Source organism: Coenobita brevimanus, chromosome 69 (genome assembly GCF_032717465.1).
Source record: "Coenobita brevimanus isolate Jiangsu-jjx chromosome 69, ASM3271746v2, whole genome shotgun sequence".
NCBI classification, from domain to species: Eukaryota; Metazoa; Arthropoda; class Malacostraca; order Decapoda; family Coenobitidae; genus Coenobita; species Coenobita brevimanus.
The window spans coordinates 9577135-9602584 of NC_137022.1; the positions used below are offsets into that span (position 1 = coordinate 9577135).

Here is a 25450-nt window from a genome sequence, read left to right on the forward strand (position 1 = left end):
CTCAAATTCTGGGGATGATATATTGTCTTTCGTATGAATGATACCATAGACAATGTCTTCTAAGCTGATAGGCGAGTCTCTTGCCTTTTTATTAAATCCCTCCGTCATTTCTTCCTTGGACATCGTTAACTGTTTTTTGACTCTTTTGTGTATGTCCTGGAATTCACGGAAACGGAGTTTAATCATCGTAAATAGTAAATGGGCAGACTGTCACTTTCTAGGAGCTCATATGGTAGTTTTTTATCTGTCCCATATATAATGAAACGTGGTGTGTCATGTATAGATTTATTTATAGATCCATTAATTGAGACTTCTACTCGTGGAATCCAATCATCCCAGCTTGCATAATTTTCATTGAGAATGTGTCGTAGTACATCTAATACTTTTTTGTTTTGTCTCTCTACTAACCCATTGGATGCTGGGTGATAGGCTAAAACGTTAACCTTTTTGATATTGTATTGTTTACATATTTCTTGTAGGATATCAGAATTAAATTCTCCTCCATTATCACTTATTAGTACCTTTGGGGTAGTAAAGCGACATATTACATTATCTATTATTCCCTTTGCTACTGTCTCTGCTGTTTTATCTTTAATTGGGGCTAAAATTCCATAACGGGAAAAATGATCCGTTGCTACGAATAGGTATTGGTTATTATTGTATGATAATGGCATCTTGAGTAAATCAACCGCGACAACGTCCCATGGTTGATGTGGTACAGGGTAATTACCTATAGGTGCAGGTGAAATTGGGTATCCTTTGTGTTTTGCACATGATTCGCGTCTGTCTATATGATTGTTTATATCTATTCGAAATGATGGCCAGTAATATAACAACTGGGCTTGTTTGAATGTCCTATCCTTTCCAGGATGTCCTGCATGTGGGCTATCGTGTATCGTTCGTAATACTTGGGGTATCATGTCATTAGGTACTACCAATTGTTTATTATTTCTTCGGCGTTTTGGTTGTCCTGGGTTGATCCTGTATAAGGCATTATTGATTATTGTGAATTGTTCGAGTGGTACATGTAGTTTGGGTAATTGTATGTCATCTCCACTTTCTAAATTGTATATAACTTTAGACTATGTTGGATCAAGTCTTTGTGCTTTTGCGATTTCGTCGTGGTTTGGGATGCCTCCTTTGAGATCTAATGCCGCGACCTGAATTGTTTTCTGGTTCCTAGATAATGCGTCGGCTACTAGATTCACGTTGCCTTGTTTATAATGAATACGTACATTGTAGTTTTCGACCGTACATTTCCATCTTGCACTCCTCCCAGAAAGGAGTTTTTCTTTAAACATACCCACTAGCGGTTTGTGATCGGTGAATAAGTGTATTTCGTAACCATATACCAAATATCGAAACTTTTGTAATGCAAAAACCACTGCAAGTGCCTCTAAGTTTTTAGTGCAATAATTTTTCTCTGCACCTTTTATTTGTCTGCTGGCAAATGCAATTGGTTGATTCTGTCCTCTTTTATCTTCTTGCATCAATACAGCCCCTAACCCTTTAACTGATGCATCTGTACAAATAATAAATGGTTTTGTGAAATCCGGATATGCCAAACAAGGTGCATTTGTAAGTTTATTTTTTAATTTGTTAAATGCTTGTTTTTGTTCTTCTTCCCATTGGAATTTAGCATCTTTTTTGAGTAGCTGGAATAGAGGAAAGGCTATATGAGAGAATTGTTGTACGAATGACCTATAGTACCCTGCCAGACCTAAAAATTGTCCAACTTCGTCAGTTGTAGTGGTTTCAGGAAAGTCTCTCACTGCCTGTATTTTGTCATCAGTGGTGTGAATACCATTAGCACTTAATCTGTGGCCTAAGAATTTTATTTCCTTAAAGCAAAATTTGCATTTAGAAAGCTTAATTTTTAAACCAGCATCACCAAGCTTTCGTAAGAGCAGAGCTAATTTCTGGAGATGTTCTGTGATATCTTTCGTTGCGATGATAATATCGTCAAGATAAACAAATATTCCATGTCCTAAAATTCCGGACAATACGTAATTCATAAGACGCTGGAATGTGCCAGGGGCTGTCCTCAGTCCCATTGGCATCCTTCTATACTGATAGTGTCCTCTATTTGTGGAAAAGGCAGTGTATTTACGTGACTCCTGATCTACAGGAATTTGATAATAACCACTTAGCAAATCGATCGTGGAAAATACATTATTTTCTGGTCCAATATTCTGTAGGATGTCGATTAGCAATGGCATGGGAAATCGGTCTGAGATTGTGTAATTGTTTAGTTTACGGTAATGTACTACAGCACCCATTTCTCCATTTCGTTTGGGCACGAAGAATAATGGGGCATTCCACGGGGAGACTGATGGCTCAATAATTCCGAATTTTAACATTTCATCGACATACTGGTTTGCGAGTGTACGCTGAGATTGTGGGATTCGATAGGCCGGTACGAAAATTGGTGGTGTATCTGGGTGCACATTAATCTTGTGATTAATCAGGTTAGTATGTCCTAATTGTTCTCCGGGTAATGCTACGGTGTCCCTGTGTTTTCCAACGGGGTTAATAAATCAGTTTCTTCATCAAATTCACCTGAGTGAATTAAATTCTCTTTTATGCTTTCTCTATCCGTAGATTTTATTTCACTTTTTCACTTGTCACTCCAGTTACAACTATGTCCATCACAGGGGCGGGACATTTTTAAGTATTAACTATACTAGTCCCCTTTTTTAATTGTACTTCCCCATTCATGTGATTAAGAATATATGCGTTTGCCCTTCGTCGTTCATCTGACATAATGCGTTTTCTACTGACAGTCCTTTTACTTTACATAATTATTCTTCTAAGACAAGAACAGTACTATTCCGTAATTTGCTCTTTATGGTAACTTTCATATAGGAGTTAGGTGGTATAACTAAATCATTGGTGAGATGGGCGGGAAAAACTGATAAATCAGTACCGTTACCTGGGTTTCTAGTCCTGGAGGCTGGGGGGGGGGGGAGTGAGTGGATCTATACACTCGTCTGTTAGTGTATGTTTATTTAAGCTTTTAATATTACGATTTCTTTTTGGTTCTGTTTTACTGGTTGGTGAGGACTCTGATGGTATTTCCTCTGTGAATTCATTATCAAAGTCTATTCCATTCATTTGTTGGAGTAAAGTTATTTTCTCTGTTCTCATCCATCTTAAGCCCAGTAACATATGAGCTTTAATTGCTACGTTTTCAACGATATGAAAAAATGCAGAGATTGGTCTTGTAGTCTCTGTGAAACTGATGTTTAACCGTATCATACTATAGGACTACATAATAGATAGATAGATAAATAGATAGATAGAGAGACAGATAGAAGCAGGAAGTCAAATGATGAGAAGGTGTTGTGTCTGCGAGAATCGAGCAGCGCTAAACATGCTTACACGGAGGAAAGCTGACGACAGCGGCCAGTAAGGAGATGATGCAGTTAGCTGTCAGCAGTCCTCTCGTGAGAAAGATCTAGTCCACCCACGAGGAACACACGTGACACACCCCTGCTACACCAGAATTTAGGAAAGAGAGCTCAGACCTAGATTAGCCACCGAACAGGCTAGACAGAAGGAGACAAGCGACCCTAGAGAGAGGTCGAGACGGAGATTAGCCTTAGAACAGAAAGAGAGAGAGATAGCGAGACAGGGAGGTAGCTACCCGGGACTTATACTCTTATACCTGTTTAATATTTCCAAGACAAATAAAAATAGTCCCATACTATTCTTTACCTCTCCCGTCACTACATGACATCGGGTGGGGAAACTACTACAAGATATAAAAGCCGCTCGACCACAAGTCTAAAATATACGCCTCTACAAGCAAATACAAAGTCGCTGCTTTATGATACAAAGTCTTTATGACATTTGGTGGCAGCGGTGGGATACGAACCTCGTCTACGAATCAACATTAAATTCCTACAAAATATCAAGATTGAAAACAACCAACAACATCAGCTCCTGACAGTATTCTCTCCATCCTGCCCCCTCCGTCTCCCAGATCATTACGCTGATGCAGAGGTCAAGAGATCACCGACGCCTTGCAAGTAGCTTAACGACAAACCAGCAAATCCGCGGACATCGTCTCCGAATTAAAAGCAAATTTCTACAAAAAGCAACCGAGACTCTACAAGATTAGCTTCAGTTCAACATTGAATCCTACAAAATACAGCCTACAGTGCGAATAGTCTACAAAGTCTACGAGTCTACGACGAATCAGCGAACTACAACCATCTACAATCAACTACAATTAACAACTCTACGTCGTCTGTATAATCTTCTACACGCACCTACAAGAAGCGGCAGTCTTCATCCCACAACGAGTAAATCACAAGAAAAAAGGACCAAGAATACATCAAGAAAGAAAGAAAGCAAACAAACAAACAAACAAACAAACGAAGAGTGAGAGACGACTCACAACTCATAACCACCAGACCTCACCCTCCTCTCTCTGCTACATCCACCCAACCCCCACCGCTTACGCAGATGTGAAGAGGTCAGGACGACGAAGCAAACACCAAGTCCATATTCACAACTCATCTTACTCACTCGTCTTCACTCAAGTTACTCATCGCTACTCATTCACTCACCACAGCTACCAGTGTGGGAAGTTGAGGTCATCATGCGTGCTTGCTGAACAGACGCCACGTCAGTCAACACACCACCTGCACCACCACTCACAATACGGTAAAAATTAGTGAGTTACATAGTTACTTCATTTATATAATACACAGTGATAGACAATAAGCTTCTGCACAAACATAAAAAAACGTGCTGTATAGTTACAGTTTAAATACACATACTTACTTCAATTATCTGCATAACTCAAATACTAAATAATCACCAACAATAAATATTCTACACTGTATATATTCATTCATTTATTATAACATTTATTTACTGTCAACGAGTGTTACCATTTATACCTACATAAAATACGTGTTTCATATATACAACTATACATATTATATCTACAAAGTAATAAAGAAAATATACAATCACAGTTTCTCAGTGAGCAATTAAAAGAACTGTATTTAACATTTATTAATTCAAGCTACCTAGTGGAAACAGACAAATTAAGTTACAAGGTAAACTAGAGAAAAAAAAAAAAATGGCCAACACAAATGCCGTTAGCAAGAGTGAACATCTTCAACACAATCGTGAAGACAATGATTTCCACACAGTGCTGACACACATATTACCCACGATAGGTACAGGTGAACAACAAGTCAATGTGTATAGTTAATACTGTATATAGTGTATATATATATATTTTTTATATAAAATAACAAAATATGGGACTATATAATATCATTTTATACTCTCTGTGCAATATACACTAAACTTTAAAAAAGTATCCCAAGGAAATTAACCAGTAATTATGCAACCATGAACAAAATGGAAAAAGCGTACACAAGCAAAGAGAAACAAACTATAGAAAATCAATACATACAAAAAAGAAAGAAAGAAAAGTAAGAAAGAAAAAAGAGAAATAGAGTAAGATCACATAACAAACAAATGAAAATAAGTGAAAATGTTACTATATATGCCAAAATACCACATAAACTACAAACAAAAAAGCAAATTGTGTCTCCACAAACAAGTGGCATGATACATCATCACTATCATCGACCGCAGCATATGTTAGGACTGCAGTTATTACAATTATGTTACTCCATATTATAATTATGTAACTACAAACAATATGTACCAATTTATGTGACAGTTGCATTAACAAGATGTAACTTTTATGTAACTTTAACTACAATTATGTAACTACAAACGATATGTAACAATTATGTAACGACAAACGATTGCATTATGTTACACTAACTACAATTATGTACCTACAAACGATATGTAACAATTATGTAACGACAAACGATTGCATTATGTTACAATTATTACAATTATGTACCTACAAATGATATGTAACAATTATGTAACGACAAACGATTGCATTATGTTACACTTTGCCAATTAACAGTTGCATTAACAAAATGTAACTACAATTATAAGGACAACACAATTATGCATTAACACAATATAAGTCATACAATTATAGCACAATTCTGTATTACCAGTATCATCATACAAGTTAGGTGAAATATTAGACATTACTAAAGCGATAACTCAAATATGTAATGTATAACTTAGCAGTATTACCATTGCACAATTATATGCGTACGTCTGTTGTACATGCACGTCTTACAAGTGTTATACAACAACCATTGCATTTATTCAAATATGTATACAACTTATTTAAAATGTAATATTACTGAATAATCACTCTTTACTATGAATAATATATGTATACAATATTCATACAATTATGTTACTTTACAATATTATGTATTTCACTTAATTAACTTATAAGTTCATTATAATGTGTATGTAGTATGTATTAATATATTATAACTATTAAATGTCGATGGTACGCCATTTTCGCGCGGCCGAGCAAATATAGGACTACATAATAGATAGATAGATAAATAGATAGATAGAGAGACAGATAGAAGCAGGAAGTCAAATGATGAGAAGGTGTTGTGTCTGCGAGAATCGAGCAGCGCTAAACATGCTTACACGGAGGAAAGCTGACGACAGCGGCCAGTAAGGAGATGATGCAGTTAGCTGTCGGCAGTCCTCTCGTGAGAAAGATCTAGTCCACCCACGAGGAACACACGTGACACACCCCTGCTACACCAGAATTTAGGAAAGAGAGCTCAGACCTAGATTAGCCACCGAACAGGCTAGACAGAAGGAGACAAGCGACCCTAGAGAGAGGTCGAGACGGAGATTAGCCTTAGAACAGAAAGAGAGAGAGATAGCGAGACAGGGAGGTAGCTACCCGGGACTTATACTCTTATACCTGTTTAATATTTCCAAGACAAATAAAAATAGTCCCATACTATTCTTTACCTCTCCCGTCACTACATGACATCGGGTGGGGAAACTACTACAAGATATAAAAGCCGCTCGACCACAAGTCTAAAATATACGCCTCTACAAGCAAATACAAAGTCGCTGCTTTATGATACAAAGTCTTTATGACAATACCTTTTATTGTCATTTGTTTGCCATCTACTGTATATGTCTAAATCTGTTTCTTCCAGAAAAGCTACTTTCGTCTTATTTCTAAAAATTCTATTTATTTCTTCTTATGTTATTAAGTTCACAGGAGTGCTTGCATTTAAAAATAAGGAAACGTTTTGATCCTCACATACAGCTGGTATCAAGATGCACTCATTTCCCAACATGCCTCCTATGTGAATTTTAGACTTGCTTTTCTTTACGTTTGTTCGTTTTTTGTCGTGGCTTGGCCTTCCCCTGATTTACTGAAGAAACTTCGTAGCCACCATTTATATATATGTAACTTTTTAGTCTTGCAATATGTAAGTCTTGAGTTTGGGTTAAAGTTATTTTGGTAATCGAAGAGCAGGAGGAGTTATAAGATGAATACAGGGAGTTGATCTTGATTTATTATCTTCAAAAAAAGTCTAAGTTGAGCATCGTATGTATTACACAGGGACTTCATATACTAAGTCTAGTCGGACCCCTCTACTTATTTGATCCCTCCACTACCCACTGGTTCTATGGCCAGCCCCTTTCTGAGCTCTGATTCCTACATTCCCGTTTAGCAGGGGTCGTGTCATGTGGGCTATACTGTTGTGAAACTTCTAGAACACTGTATGTCTGTAGGTATGTACAGCTTCCGGTGCACGTCAGCATTCCTTCACTTAAGAGTTACAAAGGTTGCTGACACACTTCCTGTCTTACTCCCTGGCTTGTTGCTTCTATCTGTCTATCTATCTATCTGTCTATCTATGAGTTGTATTATTATAATATGGAGTCCTGACATCGGGACCAACTGCCTAGCCCCGGGCTCCTACGCTCCTCATGGGACAATGTAGGATTGGATGATGGATGGATGGATATATTGTATATATATATATATATATATATATATATATATATATATATATATATATATATATATATATATATATATATATATATATATATATATATATATATATATATATATATATATATATATATATATATATATATATATATATATATATATATATATATATATATATATATATATATATATATATATATATATATATATATATATATACAGTATATTAAGAGCCTGGATCAATTTATTAAATGCAAATATAGTATAAGCACAGACTAGGATATGCAAAGATAGCCCTATGTTAATGATCACCTTCCTACTCTCGACTCATGATGGGCTGTAGATCACTGAGGGTCCCTCTTAATTAAGTGACCACCATCGGGATTTTTTTTAATGTACCAAGGGTCACTGCTTCAGGAGGCAACTAATAAGCTTGTCCCACTAGGGAAAATTCTTTGTCTCAGTGGAGTGAATGGAGCTGGGGCCTGATTGACTACTGCCTACCTTAAATGTGCCAGGGAAGACAGCCGCACCACTCCTGAACATCCACACTGTGCACTGTGCAGTTCCCAATCTGTATCTACAGAGACCCCATTAACTCAACGTACCTGTACATAATGTCATGCGTTATTTATTTATTTACTTGATTATTCAAGGAGCAGGAGAAGGGAGGTTAAGAGACTGGTGAAGGAGAGTAAGAAGAAAGTGGATGAAGAGTTTGGGAGGAATCTGAGTGTGAAATGGAGAGAGAGTAAGAAATTGTTTTGGAAGGAGGTTAAGAAAGTAAGGCAGTGTGAAAGGGGAAATAGTAGGGGAGTGAAAGATAGGAATAATAGATTGTTGGTGGAGAAGAGAGAGAAACTGAAGAGATGGAAGGAGCACTTTGAGGATTTGTTGAATGTGGAGAGTGAGAACAGTGCGAGTATAAGTGGTTGGGGAATGGCTGGGAGAAGAAGAGATGAGAGGAGGGAGGAAGAGATCAGTAGGGCGGAGGTCGTGGAAGCGATGAAGAATATTAAGTTGGGAAAGGCCCCAGGAATTGATGGAGTGTGTGGTGAAATGTTTAGGTATGGGGGTGAGATTGTTGTGGAGTGGATATGGAAGTTGTGTAGATTGGCTTGGGAAGAGGGAAAGGTTCCAGAGGACTGGAAATCAGGTATAATTGTTCCTTTATACAAAGGAAAAGGAGAGAGAGAAGTATGTGGTAACCATAGGGGTATTTACCTACCTAGTGTGACTGGTAAAATATATGGTAGAATACTCATTGATAGGGTTAGGCATATGACAGAGGAGCTAGTTGGAGAAGAACAAGGGGGATTTAGGAAGGGAAAAGGGTGTGTAGATCAGATATTTGTTTTAAGATGTTTAGTCGAGAAGTATCTAGAGAAGGGAAGGAAAGTGTATGCTGCCTTCACGGACTTGGAGAAAGCTTATGACAGAATAGATAGGCAAGGTATGTGGAAGGTATTAAGAATATATGGAGTGGAGGGGAAATTGTTAAGTGCTGTGAAGAGTATGTACGAGGGAGCTAGGGCTACGGTGCGAATGGATGGTGAGCTGAGTGAGTTCTTTGATCTCAAGGTGGGACTGAAACAGGGTTGTGTGATGTCTCCATGGCTGTTTAATATATACATGGATGGGGTTGTAAAGGAGGTGCAGGGTAGGGCAGGGGATGTGGGGGTGGCTCTAATGAATGAGGGTGAGATTTGGAAGCTTCCGGTGTTGCTGTTTGCTGATGATACAGTGCTGTTGAGTGAAGATGAATGGGAGTTGCAAGGTTTGGTGAATGAATTTGGGACAGTGTGTAGGAGGAGGAATCTGAAAGTTAATGTAAACAAAAGTAAAGTTATGGTGTTTGAGAGGAATGAAGTCACAGAGTGTGCAGTGAGGTTGGATGGTGAGGATATGGAGAATGTGAGTGCATTCAAGTACTTGGGTAGTGTGATGAGTAAGGATGGCACTTTGGGGGATGAAGTGCGTGAAAGGGTACAGCAGAGAAGGAAGGTTGTTGGTACACTGAGAGCAGTGATGAGAAATAGGGAGGTGAGTATGGAAGTTAAGAAGTCACTGCATGATAGTATTGTGATCCCTACCCTGACGTATGGAAGCGAGGCATGGACCTTACAAGAGGGGAACAAGTCAAGAGTGAGAGCAGTGGAAATGAGTTACTTGAGAGGAGCATGTGGAGTGACGTGGAGGGACAGGTTGACGAATGAAGAAGTGAAGGAACGCTGTGGGTGGATGTGGATGTGGTTGAGAAGATTAGGAGAAATACACTGAGGTGGTTTGGACATGTGGAGAGAATGGAGAATGAAAGACTGACTAAGAGGGTGTATGTGGGTGAGGTGGCAGGAGGGAGAGGGAGAGGTAGACCAAGGATGAGGTGGAGGGATGTAATTGAGAGGTATATGAGGGAGGGGGGGTGATTTGGGGGGAGGGTAGTCAAATGGTGGGTGACAGAGCGACTTGGAGGAGTTTTGTCTGCGGCCACCCTTTGCGGGATTAGGGCGTCGGGCTATAGACAGATAGATAGATAGATTATTCATTTTACTTTACTACTTTCTCTTTCAGGTTATTCAGACTGATTCCATATAGATAAAGTATTATAGAGTGTAACTTTCCTTCTCAGTCTTTCCTATGAAATTTCCTTGTCATTTTTTCCATGCTGCATGGTGGTTTTTCTCATTTTTTCCTGACAGTTTTAACTGGAGGGTTTCAAGGCAGGGGAAGCCTTCTTGATTTACTCTCCTTATCTTTCAACATGTAGAATTAGATCGCATAGTCATAGCCTACTCTGTAACAAACAGCCTCTAAAAGACCATAAGATCTGTTGCTGTTTGCTTTCCTTTGTACTCTTTTGTACTCCATCATCAGCAGTAACATACAGGTGATGCCAGTGCCTCCATAAGACTCTGTCCTTTACATGAAAGCAACTACCTTTCTTGATGGTGCAATCCTTCACTGTAGCTAACCTCAGCTTCTGAATCTCTGGGTCACTCGCCTGCAGCTCATACAATCTCACAACACTCACCTCCTCAACGGGAACGGGAGAGTTATTGTCAGGTAAATTCATGAACGTATCTCCCAGGGAAGAGCAACCGTCAGAGCCTCCCTCATCGATGTCTTCATTCGCCGTCTCTGGGAGAGTTTCCACTTTGGCCACGGAACCACCCGAGTTCGTTTAGCAGAATGGTATGTTGTCTCGGTTCGGCTCTGACTGTGCCATAGATCTGGTCAAAGCACATGCTGAAAACACATCTGTGTCCACTTTATCAATTGTGGGGGATTATCAGGCACAGGCATCTGAGACAGTACAGGGGCAATACGTACTCTCACCTGCCAAGTCATTTCGCAGCAGCAGGTCAGCCCCTTGACAAGGAAGAGGGTCAACTAGCCCAAGGCACACTGGCCCATCAAACAAGTTACAAGTCACGTCTCCAGTCATTGCAGAGATGATATTTGCCCCAGTTACTCCTTGAATCAATACATACTCCTTAGTTAGGAATTCAGATTCAGTTCTTACACACATTGACATAGCATGCCTACAGGAAATTCGGTTCCATCCAACCATACCACCCCAGAAAACAAAAATGGAGCAAAAGAAGAGGCGGGGACAGAGCTACTAGCTGTCACCTGGACAACGTCTCCAGAAGGTGAAGTGGCATCAGGAGCTGGTGTGGGCATACCACCTCCCGCCTGCAATTCGACAGCGGGCTCCTCATCCCCATCTTCTGGAACAACAACAAGCTGAGAGGGGGAAGAAACATAAGACTCTCCAGCCACCTTTGCATCTGGAGGGCAAACAGAAGGAGTCACCATAGTCCAACTCGAACAAGGTTCACTGGCTTAGACGGAACATTCATCTTAAAACACATTTCAATACTGTGACCTGGACGCTTGCAATAAGTACAAAAGCGATAAGGGCACCTGAAAGACCTAGAGGAGATAGTAGAGGGTGCAGAAGAGGGATCAGGTTTGGAATTAACAGATAAGTCTGGCTTCCCCGAGTGGTCGTTGTTCTGCTGAGTCTTAGAGAAGAAACTCCCAAAGAATTCCTAAGATTTATTGCCATATTTGTTCAGTACATTATCATCAGTAATGACAGCTGCTTCAGACACTGTTTTATTATTCTTGTCTGAATGAATTCTCAATTGACAGTCTAATTTATCTAGGAAATTCTCAAAGATTACAATACACCTCAAAATAGTACAGCTTGGATTATCACAATTTGCCACATTTTCACTGCAAATCCACATTTGGAAAGTGTCAGTCACACGTCTGGCAAATTCTAAGTGAGACTCCTGGGGACGCTTCTTTCCCAAACCGCTGATGGTATGGCTCAGGTCTTAATTCATAAGCACGTAAAATTGTATTCTTCAAAACCTTATAATCTGAGCATTCTTTAAAATTTAACCTGTCAAACACTCTGAGGGCCTTGCCTTTAAGTACGGTGTGAACTAGGGTAGGCCACCGGTCTTTAGGCCACTTATTGCCAACAGCAATTTTTTTTAAACCGTGAGAAAAACTCCAAAACAAGGGTCTCGTCAAAAGGAGGTACTAATTTAGTGGGATCAGTAGGAATGAAACCTTCGAAGGAATTAAAAGAATTTGTTTGGCATAACGAGGATCTCATTCAGTACTCGTGATCAAGTTACATTTGTTCTAACTTAGGAAATTCTCTGGCCTACTCTAGCTTTGCCTGTTCTCTGGCCTGTTCTCTAGCCTTTTCTATCCTTGCCTGTTCCCTGGCGAGCTCTGTCTTTGCCTGCTCTATCTTTGCATGTTCCTGTTCTCTAGCTTCCTCTGTCTTTGCCATCTCTAACTCTAGCTTCATCCACTCTAAATGAGCCTCGTGTTCCCACTTAGCTTGCTCCAACCCGACATCCTACAAGTATGCATTAGGGAGAGGGAAACCCCAATCATCTAGATTAGGAGAATGGGACTGAAGCTCTGACTTTTCACCCTCAGGCACAAATAACCATTGGCATCCCCTTCCGAAACAATATGGGAAATATGGTGGTTACGTACTCTATGATGGCTAAAGCTTAGCGCTCAAACAAATAAATATACCGCACTCAGGGGATATGACTCCTTTAATATTTTCTGTTCCACCGCCCATCAGTAAATACCCTCTTGCCCACTAGCACTCTCCCTCCAAACCCATCCTCATCTCCACCTTTTACTCGACCATCTGACTCTTTTACCGCTAAGCACTCTAGCATTCTGACTGTCTTCGTGCCTCTCTCTCTCTCTCTCTCTCTCTCTCTCTCTCTCTCTCTCTCTCTCTCTCTCAATCCAATCCAATGTCCCATGGCTCTATCAGTATTTCATCGCACTTTTTCAGCCTCCATACTACCCTGTCACAGATCTTGTGAAACTTTAGATAGCGAATAAAGACAAAGTCAAATCTGGAGAATAGATTCTCAAAACGTTGACGAGAATAATGTTGATGGCAGCAAATGATAGCCGTATCATACGCTATAGAAATCCAGATAAACATCTGTTAAAGTTGAAACTGATATATTTGAGATAAAAATAGTTCAGTGTTTTTACTTGTACGTTAATGGCTTGATCATGAACATGGTGTGTGTGTGTGTGTGTGTGTGTGTGTGTGTGTGTGTGAGAGAGAGAGAGAGAGAGAGAGAGAGAACAGTCACTGCGCACACACACACACACACACACACACACACACACACACACACATGGATGAACGTAGCCGAGGGGTTTGATTAGATGGAGAGATTGTAGGTGTATCGTAGAGTAATGGCTTCCCCTCTATCACCAGTGGAGTGTAACGTGGGTCGCTGCTAGTAAAACGGTGCGTCGTCAAGTGGGGTGAATAGGTAGGTCTCTCTGTTCATCTTACCCCTCTGTGTATTGTAAGCGAGGTGAGCTACAGAGCACTACTGGGTCACGGAGTATATTGAACACGGTTATATCGAAATGTGATTGACAGCGTAACGTTGCGTGACGGCAAACCTCGGTTCGGTGGGGATGTAGTGTCTCGTAGATTTTCATGGCTAGTTTCCATGACGTCAGGTAACTGGCTCAGTCTGGCTAACCTGCTCGTACCATGAAATTCTTGCGTCGTCTGGGTCACAAAGTGATTGTGTGAGATATATCATGTGTTAAGACATTCTTGATGGTCTGGGACAACAGGATTGTGGATATACCTCAAGCTGATTGACATTCCTAGTGAGAAACTGTGTATGTCCACAGCAGACACTACATACTGCACATTGTGATATGAGATACTAGTGCCTATAATGTCAACAATGCATGGTCATGCAAAACTGTCGTGCCAACGACCGTTCACATTGTCATAACATATTAATGCATATTATATACACATTACAATCAACTTCTAAACTAATTAAGTGCAATACATAATCTTGTAAATGAATCATAATTGTCGTAATATTGTAACATAATTGCGGTGATCATAATTCTAGTCATTGTAGTAATATAATTGTAACATAATAAAATCATATAGATATAGATAGATATAGATATAGATATAGATAGATATAGATATAGATAGATATAGAGAGAGAGAGAGAGAGAGAGAAAAAAAATATTTACTCAGTTTGTCTCACTTGTACAAAACAGTTCTTAAACACCGACTCCAAGTTAGGAATCCTTGCTTGCATTCTGTGCATGGCCAAAAGTAGGCTAATAGAGGAAATATGATGGAGATAATTACAAGGATAATTGGAGTGGGCTGTATACATAATATGGGTTAAACATAATCCTACTGCATTCTTCCCAAGGTTGTATTGTCTGATTTATTAGTTGCATGGTTTCAGACTTGGGTGAAGTCAACTTGATTTGTGCACTTACATTTAAGTTCATCCAAAGTAATGGCTGGAAGTACCTTTATGTGTGATTGTGAATAGCAAAATTGTTTTTACTGGGCAAGGTTGATAGCGTAGGTGTCAGAACTGCCCAGTAATCTGGTGAGATGTATAAACCAAATGCTGATGTATATGCTGGAGGTGTGCCTGGGTAAGTCACAAAAACCGATGTATTTTGAGTGAAGTAGAAAATCTGTGAATGAGCAATGCGCTGATGATGGATGAGTTTGTCTGGAGCAAATGTGAATTTGAAACGATGAGGGATATCGGAATTTTTTTATGATAGCCATTTTACAAGGGACTGCCTCAGCAGGCTGAACGTGAAGATGTATGCTGAACAAAGGTGAAATGCATGTAATGATTTGCGACATTTGTTTTCAGTTGTTATTTCACTAGTGAAAGTGACAGCATTCTGTTTCTTGGAGACCATGATGACTTCTGTTTTGATATTGATGGCGACTAATGAGTCATCTTTTTTAGAAGGAAAAGGGTATATTTCATAGACTGTGAAAAAATCATCTGTTACGAACGGTACAAGAACTACTATTGATGTTGTGAGTGTTGCCTCCAAGTATGGATAATACAACATCAGAGTTCTTTCGTTAAACAAAGGCTTTAAACCATGCTTATGTGTGCCTAGACTTATTATTTCATGAAGATTGCGCATAGGTAGTAAATGAATGGTGATCCTTCCGTTACCAGCATTTCCAATTCCTTTCATGAAAGACTGATAATGAGCTGTAGTATTGTCTAACTGTAGTATTATTATGTCAATATGTTCCATGATCTCTGAGAGGTGTTGGAAGAGTGTATTGTTTCCTTCTAGTGTGTTTACTTTCTACACAATTCCTAGAGTTAACTTTTCTGCCTTTCTTAGATTCTTTACAATCGTCAGCATTAAGGTGTTCTGAGTATCAGCCACCTTATGTTGATGTGAGAGATGTTGTTCATTTAGCTATTTGCGCCCCCCCCCCTTTTTTTTAAATCAATCAATCAATCAATCATTTAGCTAAATTAGTTGTTTATTTCCTTCAGATCATTTTCTGTAGCCAATCCAAAAACGTCGCCTATTATTGCTCCACCTAGGTCGAACAAACCACGTTTGTTACGTGCATTTGTGATGTTGTTTCCTACCTTAAATGAGTTACTCCCACCAGATGGTATGTCCTGGATCATGGTGAGCATTATGTGCTTAGCCTGTTCTAGCTTCCAGTCAGTTAACTTAATTAAATCAGCGATTTCCTGTGTGGGGTAATCATGAGTGGAAGGGCGTGTTAATATCGCTTCCAGAGTTCTAAGTGGTCCTGATATTTTCTGTAACATTACTGGCAGGTCTTCCAGTATGTCCAAACTAATTTCAGTACTCATTATGTCCTGCACAATTGCCGTTGAGGCTGTTGGGGCGATTAGACACCCTTGCCTGATTACATGCTGAGGATGTAAGTGAGGTGATCCTTTTAATATCAACAGGAACATGATCCATGGAATAATTCGCCTCATCTTTACTAAAACAGTAGCGAAGATACAGTGGTGGTGTGAGGTGTGGCGAGGGAGGTGTTGGTGATCAGGCTTGTTGACCCGACTCAACACGTCACCATCGCTTGGTCATCACTGCCTTCCTTCGTTGTGGTGAAGAGTGGTTGGGGAAAATGGTGGAGAGAACTGGGAATGAGTGGTTGTGGGGTTGTGGTCAGCTGTGCTGTGCTTAACTCAGCTGTCACACAGTTCACTCACTTCCTTGTTCGCTTCTTCTTCTTCTTCTTAACTTGTAGTGCTTCATTTGCCTTATTTGTTGTGATTAACTTGTCGCCTTGTACAGTTGTCGATAGACATATAGTTTATCGTTGTTACTGTTTCTCGTAAATCGTGGAGTTGTGGTTGAGGTGGTTAGGATTAGGAGGGGCTAGGGGCGAAGTTAAGTTGCGTTGTTGCTCTGCCAGCTCTCGCTATCTGCTTTGCTTTTTTTTTTGTTTGTTTATTTCTTGTTACTTGTGCTTGCGTGAAGTCGCCAGATTGTGTAGTCGGTTCGTTTTTGCTGCCAGTATCGATGACATCGACGTAGAGAGATAGGGAAGTTGGTTGTAATAGTATATATTTTTTTATGTGTGCGACTCTAGGCAAAGGCTTCAGAATCTATATCTCGGGGGCAGGAGCCTATCCCAAGGCCCAGTAGTCCTCCTACACCTCCACATGTCACCACTTCGGCGCTAACACCCACCGTCCATATTGAATACATGATAGGGCTGTCTCATACAGGACTGGTGTATTGGTATTAGCGGGGGTATATTCACGACATGTCGGCGGGTCTTCTGGTAGATCAGAAAAGTCTGCTTTTCATGAAATTCAAATCCTTAAACTGTTCCCTGCCACAGCCGGGATTCGAACCTGGGTCATCAGGACTGCAGGCCGCCTCTCTACCGATTCACCCACCGCCTCCTCCTGTCAAAGCACTGTAAAAAGTATAAAGCATGAGGTGCTGTATGGTTCAAACTTCCTGCTGTCACCAATATCAATAAACGTAGTTTATCGTACTTTACCATTATCCCACTACTGCCACCAATATGAATGAACATAGCCAAGGGGCTTGATTAGATAGCGAGATTTTTCTTTCTTTTTTTATGTGAGGAAGAGGGAACCAAAGGCCAGGAGCCTGCAAACAGTCCCTTCCATGAGAAAAAAAAACAAAAAAACAATACATAAGAGAGCCAAATTCAAGATACGTTCATTTCGAGATGCCTGGACACACTGAGTTTGAAAGACTAGAGATCAAAGGAAGTAGGAAATAAAGACAGAAGGAGACAGTTCCAGAGCTGACCTGTTGCATAAATGAAGGACTGGGAGTAACAGTTAACTCTTGCATTAGAGAGTTGAACAGAAAAGGGATGAGAGCTTGTTGCTAGGCGAGTGCTATGCACCCGTCATAGAGGTGGAGGAATGCAAGCAGACAATTCAGAGGAGCAGTGACCATTGAAATAGCAATAGAAAAGAGATAAAGATGCAACAGTGCGGTGAAGAGACAGAAGTTGAAGTGAGCCAGTAAGAGGAGAGTTAATGAGACGAAAAGATTTTGACTCCACCCTGTTGAGAAGAGCTGTATGGGGGGAGCCTCCCCACACATGAGAGTTGTACTCTACACAGGGGTGAATAAAACCAGTGCATACAGTCAACAACTGTGCAGGAGTAAAGAAGGTACGGAGTTGGCTTAGCACACCTAATCACTTGGAAGCAGATTTTTCAAGAGATGTAATATGATCTTTCCAAGATAAGTCCCGAGTGAATGAAACTCCCAAAATGTTCAAGGATGATGCAGGGCTGAGCTGGATATTCTTAAACATTAGTGGGTACTCCTGCAGAAGATTTTGTCGGGTTGATAGGTGTGAAAACTGAGTCTTTGATGCATTAAAAACAACAAGATTATTTTTATCCAAGTCAGAGATATGAGCCAAGTCAGACTTTAGGTGTGCCATAGCCTCATCCCTTGTCTGTTGAAGTAACTGCTGAGATGGGCGTTGCGGGACCTGAATGCAAAGGTGAATGATGGAATCATCAGCGTACGAATGGATAGGTTTAGATGTACAGCTTAGAAGGTCATTGATTAATAAAAGGAAGAGAGTTGGTGATAGGACAGAGCCCTGAGGAACACCACTGTGGACAAATCTAGAAGAACGATGGCAGTCTGCAACAGCGGCTATAGAACGACCAGTAAGGAAGCTATAGATATAGGCACAGATAGGATAGAAACCGTAAGAGGGCAGTTTGGAAATTGATGATTTATATCAGACTCGATCGAAAGCCTTTGAGATGTTAAGTGCAATGGCAAAGCTTTCGCCAAAGTCCCGAAAGTAGGATGACCAGGAGTCTGAAAAGTAAATGAGATGATATCCAGTGTAGCATCCCTGACGGAACCCATTACTGACAATCAGAAGGAAGTTTGTGATAGGAAAGATGCTGTAAAATTTTTCTGTTAAGAATAGACTTGAAAACTTTTGAGCCACAGGATGTTAAAGAAATTGGACAATAGTTAGAGGGTTGGGAATGGTCACCCTTCTTTGGGACTGGCTAAATGAGCGCAAACTTCCGGCAGGAAGGAAAGGTACAAGTTGAAAGACAAAGGCGAAAGAGTTTACCTAAGCATGTAAGCACAGAATCACAGTTTTTGAGGACAACAGGAGGGACTCCATCAGGCCCATATGCCTTGTTAGTATTAAGGCCACTGATGGCAGAAAATACATCAGCTAAGGAAATTTTAATGTCACCCATGAGAAAGTCAGAGGGGGGAAGTGATGGAGGAACGGCACCGGAATCGTCTAAGGTGGAATTGGAGGAAAAAGTCTGAGTGGAGAGATCTGCTTTATCAGTAGAGGAAATAGCTACAGAGCCATCAGAGTAGAAAAGAGGAGGGAAGCATGATGAGGTAAAGTTGTTAGAAAGGTTTTTGGCAAGGTGCCAGAAAGAGCGGGAAGAATTCGAGTTGGAGAGTTGAGAGCATTTAGTAAGGATGAAATTATTTTTAGCAGAGTGAAGAACAGATTTAGCATGGTTCCGGACAGAAACAAAAAACATGTGATTCAGGGATGGGTTGGCTCTTGTACCTTTTATAGCCCCTCTCCTTGTTGTGGACAGCATTAGAACAAGCGTGATTAAACCAAGGCTTTCTCTCATTAGCCAAAAGATATGAGAAAGGAAAGTATGCTTTCATGCACGAGAGAATAACCTTCGCAATGCGCAAGGCACACTCAGATGGCTTCTGGCCATAGAAGCAATAATCATTCCAAGGAAAATCAAAGACTTACTGCCTCAGGGCCTCACAATCCACAACTCCAAAGTGCCACAGTGAACGTTTCTTTTGAGGGTCCACAGGAGACCCCGGAGCGATAGGACAGGTCAAGGTAATAAGGCTGTGATCGGAGGAGCCCAACAGAGAGGAAAGATTAACAGTTTAAGCAGAAGGATTAGTTGTAAGGAAGAGGTCACGTATGTTGGAGCTCTCTCCAAGGCGGTCAGGGATACGGGTATGGTGCTGTACAAGTTGCTCTAGGTCATTAAGGACAGAAAAGATGTAGGCTTGTTCACCAGGTGGATCACTGAAAGGAGAGGAGAGCCAAACATGGTGGTGAAGATTGAAATCTCGTAGAATGGAGATTTCAGAGAAAGGAGAAATGGATAGAATGTATTCCATCATAGAAGTACTGTAAGATAATAGAAGAATTTTTGATAGCCAATAGAATTAGAGAATACGCGAACAGTGTCGATATAGTTAGTCAGAGAATGACAGGAGAGACGAAGGCAAAGAGTAGAGAATTCAGAAGAATCAAGTTAAGGAACACGAGAGCAAGAAAAATTGTTGCATACATATACACAGCAGCCACCTTTGGCTTTGAAATGAGTATAGAGAAAACAGGAGGATACAGAGAAGGGTTTGCTGCCAGTTGCCTCAGACAGCTGAGTCTCGGTTAAGAAGAGAAGGTGAGGTTTAGAGGAGATGTGGTGTTCAACAGAGAGAAAGTTAGAGGAAAGGCCGTGCATGTTGCAGATATGAGTAAGAAGTGAGTCAGACAGTCGTTCCAGGCAGCTCGTTGAGTCGTCACTGGGAGATGGGCGGATGATGGTCTCCCTCTCCCCGGGGGCCTCCTAGGCATGGTTAATGTGTGCCATCTTTTTAATTTTGAAATAAAAGTGTAGTGTGTACTGTGCATGTAGTTTGGTGTTGACAGTTAAAAAATTTGTATTGGAGAGCATGCTAGGCTATTCTCTATGTTACTGAAACACTGAAAAAGTTCAGCAAAGGAGGATGGTCAGGAACTAGTCCCGAGGGCTGATGAAACGGGAGCTCCAGCCCTCCCTGTCATCAGCTTTCCATCCACCTTGGGAGTACTGCCCTGCTCGACTTGTGCTACTGTCTACTGCCCAATTATAGGTGTATCGTAGATTAATGACTTCCCCTCTATCACCAGTGGAGTGTAACGTGGGTCGCTGCCAGTGAAATGGTGCGTCATCGAGTAGGGTGAATAGGTCGGTCTCCCTCTTTCTCACTTTCCCCCTCTGTGTATCGTGAGATGAGTTGCAGCGCACTCTTGGGTTACGAAATTTATTGTACACAGTTATATCGAAATGTGATTGATAGCATAACATTGCCCGATGGCAAACCTCCTAGCTAACCCTTTCTCCTGACTTCTGCTCTCGCTCTTACTCTCGGGCTATCTATCCCTATTCTCTCCCAAATCTGAGGATATTTACGGTTCGATGGGGATGTAGGGTCTGGCAGATTTCCATGGTTAGTTTCCATGACATCAGGTAACTGGCTCAGTCTGGTTAACCTGCTCGTATCATGAAATTCTTGTATCGTCTGGACTACAAAGAGATTATTTGAGGTACATCATGTGTTAAGACATTCTTGATTGCCTAGGAAAACACGATTGTGGGTATACTGCACATCATGTGGATTGACATTCCTAGTGAGAAGCTGTGTATGTCTCCAGCAGACACTACTTACTGCATATTGTGATGTGAGATATGTACCAGTGCCTATAATGCCAACACACACACACACACACACACACACACACACACACACACACACACACACACACACACACACACAAGAGGTACTAGTAGCGAAAATTGCAGTCGTAATACAATATTCGCATGTCGCAAAACGTTAAATGAATATAAGTCGATCATAAAGGTAAGTCGTAGCATGACGAAACGACACACTGGTCTCTCTCAGTCACCTGGACAGGGTGGAGATGGGGGAAATGGGGAGAGTAGAAAGAAGAAGAGTTGATGGAAGGACGAAGGGGAAGTAGAAAAATGGAGAAAAAGCGTCCCAAGTAGGTCCTCTCAGCTACCGGAGGTCAGTGGTTTTCATGATATTTGCACAGTTTTTACATTAACTTGTCCTAAAACTGCCATCTCTCCAGTTTGAAGGCTGAATTAGGACACGAGTTTAACGCGAGAATATGATGTTAGTCCTGAAGAAGTGTTGCAGAAACTATATAGAGCTGTAGCTTTTTTTTTTTTTTTCTGCCACTGCGCTACCTGACATAAAGGTGCAAACAACGACAATTTTGGCCAGGTAAATATAATAGTATTATAATTTACTCGGAATGTCTTGCACGGACATAAGAATCTGATATGATTTGTAGTTTTTTCTCAATAATACCAAATAAAACCCTTCTTTCATGAACCATGTATTAATCAATCAATCAGTCAATCATTTCCTGTAGCACCCTCGGGGATGCATAGGGCCTCGATGAACTCACACCACCACATCCTATCTTGTGCTAACTCCTCAAGATCTCCCCAACACTCATCTCCAGCTTCCCGTCTCATTGTCCTCACCCACGTCTCTTTTGGCCTTCCTCTACCTCTCCTACCAAGTGCCACCCACCCTGGTGTACCTCGTACTATTCCCTGTCTCCTATACACATGTCCTAGCCACTTCCATCGTGAGAACCTAACATATTCATCGACCGGCTGCACTCCCGTTATTTCTCTAATTCTACTATTTGGTATCCTTTCCCACCACTTAACTCCTAATATTCTTCTAAGTGCTTTGTTTTCAAACACCAAGAATTTATTTTCCATAGTCAATGTGCTGTACCAAGACTCGTGTCCATAAATTAAGATACTCCTAACCATTACCTTATAAAGTTTGATTTTTGTATGCACAGAAAAATTGTTATCATTCCAAATATTTTTAAGCATTCCCATTGCCTGATTAGCCTTCTTTAACCTTTCCTCGAATTCAAAATTCAAAGAACCATCCTTGGCTAAATAAGTACCTAAATATTTAAACCTATCAACTTGCTTTACAATCATACCTCCAATTACACATTCCTGCGCATTTTCCATATTCATATTGATTATTTCAGTTTTTCCACAATTAATAACCAAACCCACCTTGCGACCTTCACTCACCAAACAGTCCAACACTCTCTGCATCTCTTCTGGCCCATCACAAATCAAAACTATATCATCTGCATAATCTAAATCCAAAAGTTTCCTGTTCTCTCTCCAAAGTATACCTGCACCGGTTTCTGTATTAAAAAAAAAAAAAAAAATGAGGGGTGATGGGCGTGAGGGGAGCAGAATCAATGAAATGAAAGGAGGGAAGGACGCACTGAGGGGAGGGGGTATAGACAATGAAAAGCGACCACGGTGTATAGTATGTCACAAGAGGAATAAAACGGGAAAAACCGAGAGGGCATGGTAAAGACATGGGAGAAAAAGTGATTATACCATGTGTCTGAGAAGGAAAGTGAGCAGGAGGAAAAAATACCATCGGGAAAAGTAGCAAAAGAGGGAGACATTAAAAGATAAAAGATCAGATTAAATTTTGGAGAGATGACACGATCGGTTAAAATGTCGGGTGAAAGAAAAAGAAAAAAGGTTAAGTAAAAAGGAAGGTAGAACTGGGATAGCGAGCCAAAGACAAAAAAGAATAACGAATGATGAAATGATTAAGGAAATCGGACATTAGCCTGCTGAAGGAAAAATGAAAAGAGATGAAAGAAGTGCTGAATAATAACCCCTTTCCATCTTTTTCTAATTTAGCTCCTCCGCCTTGGAGTTTATTTTCCATTTTACTTAAAAACCGGCTAAGCATAGTACATTCCGGCCCTTTTACCCGTACTGACCTTGTATAGTTTTTATGTATCTTACTCTGCGCCAAAGGAAGACACTATACAGTATAGCATCAAACTTCTATTTTATATAAAATACATATAACTAATCCCAGGAAGCCTCCTAAATTTTCACCTAACCAAGAGAGTTACAAATACCCATATCAAGATTTGTTCATCTGAAGATGCCTGAACACTGCAGTTTTAGCCTAGAAGTCTGGGGCACTGATACAGAGCCGTTTGTACCGTGATATGCTTTCGTTGCCAGCTTGTTTCATTCAGGGCTGGTGTAATGAATATTATTTTCGATGTATACTTGGGACATTTCCTTGGGGAAAAACGGATTCAACATTAGTAAACTTTAAATATTCATAATGTTCATAATGTTCCTCGCACCATCTGCATTAAACACCCGAATTTAGTATTAGAGTCTATTTCTTCACTCCATCACCAGTTCAGATGAGCATACAAATACTGACTCTCTCGTCTGTGTTATTTTTCATACGGTTATTAAGTCCTTGCTAATTTTCAACTCTTATTCGCCTTTGTGAAGAGCCCTACCTCGACCGTCCGTCCATTGTCCTCTCTCTCTCTCTCTCTCTCTCTCTCTCTCTCTCTCTCTCTCTCTCTCTCAGCCAGCATAATCCCTCACTTCCGCACCGTCGCCTCACAAGTGCCTGATACAATATTCACCGTGTCCAACAACACACACGCACACACTACTTTCATAACAGTTGTACGTTATTCGTTGTTAATGTATCAGCCTTCCCATGCAGATCCAGAAATAATATCGCAACTATTAAATCATGTATCTGTAATGCATACAGTAGACTACATCCCTCGCAAGACAGGGAATGTCTTCCCCAGGGTATTATAGGAAATTTTGCAAAACTGGGTAGTTATCCATATATTAGGATGACAAAAGTAATTTCTTATATTTTTTCATATATAATTCAAATTTAATCAGGTTTTTGGTGCTGTATATTATTACAAAAGCATTAAGACGTGTTTCTCAATGTTTCATTTATTTTGATCCCCACAAAAACAGCGCTTTAATTGTTGTTTTCGTTGGCTATATACGAGTATACTATATATATATATATATATATATATATATATATATATATATATATATATATATGGAGCCTCTGTGGTACAGTGGTAGAGTGTGCGTTTCGTACATGGGTGAGCCAGGGTTTGCACCCTGCTGGGGTCATAAACTTTGGGAGTGTTCACTCGGCCACGTACCGCATTGGCTGACACAAGGGGTGCTGTGGTTGAACAAGTGTCGCTTACTATAAAGTATGCTTGCACCCAGCTGGCTTCGGCTGGCCGATTACACTTGGTTCACAGACTACACACACATCCAAAGCCACTCCAACACTATAATTACACTTATAAGCACTTCTCACGCAACATACAATCTCTACCAGACAGCCTAAGCCACTTGGTAGAGATACATTGGCTGTATTGTCCCGACTTCGGTCAGGATAGGTCGGTCCTGCAGTGAATACTCAAACAGCTGATGACGATGATATATATATATATATATATATATATATATATATATATATATATATATATATATATATATATATATATATATATATATATATATATATATATATTGTTACGGAACAGAGAGAGATAATGAACACTTCAAGTGAGAATATTAAATCACTACTGTCCCACAACGTTCCAGGTCCAAAACAAAAGAGTTAGGTAAAATTACAAGTTAAAGTTTAATGCTCAAACTAACAACTAAACATTCAGGACTCATAAGGATAATGTAATGGCAAAAAACAGGTTAAATATATGGTCAACTGCAATAGCCTCTATTAACAAGAAATTAGCAAGAGTAAATTTATCTAAGTCAGCCCTGATAAAATGAGAAAACCGGATAATGCTCAGTTAATGCAAGATATATTATTACAGATACAAAATATTATTACTACTGGCTGACAGCAAAAACTTTACACCAATCACAAAAACCTTACCAGGCCTACGAATTAACACCTTATGCTATACAGTACAAGAAAAAAATGAAATAACACTTATACTCA

At 40.2% G+C, this 25450-nt stretch overlaps 1 protein-coding gene across 1 annotated transcript in view; it reads right to left on the reverse strand.

Annotated features, from left to right (window-relative positions):
* Positions 1 to 12593: 12593 nt before the first annotated feature.
* LOC145406132 (carbonic anhydrase 2-like) overlaps positions 12594 to 25450 on the reverse strand; it is a 70954-nt gene continuing 58097 nt past the window's right edge. The window contains exon 8 of the mRNA XM_080277332.1: positions 12594 to 12794. Coding sequence (XP_080133458.1) covers positions 12594 to 12794 — 201 coding nt within the window. The remainder of the gene's footprint in view (positions 12795 to 25450) is intronic.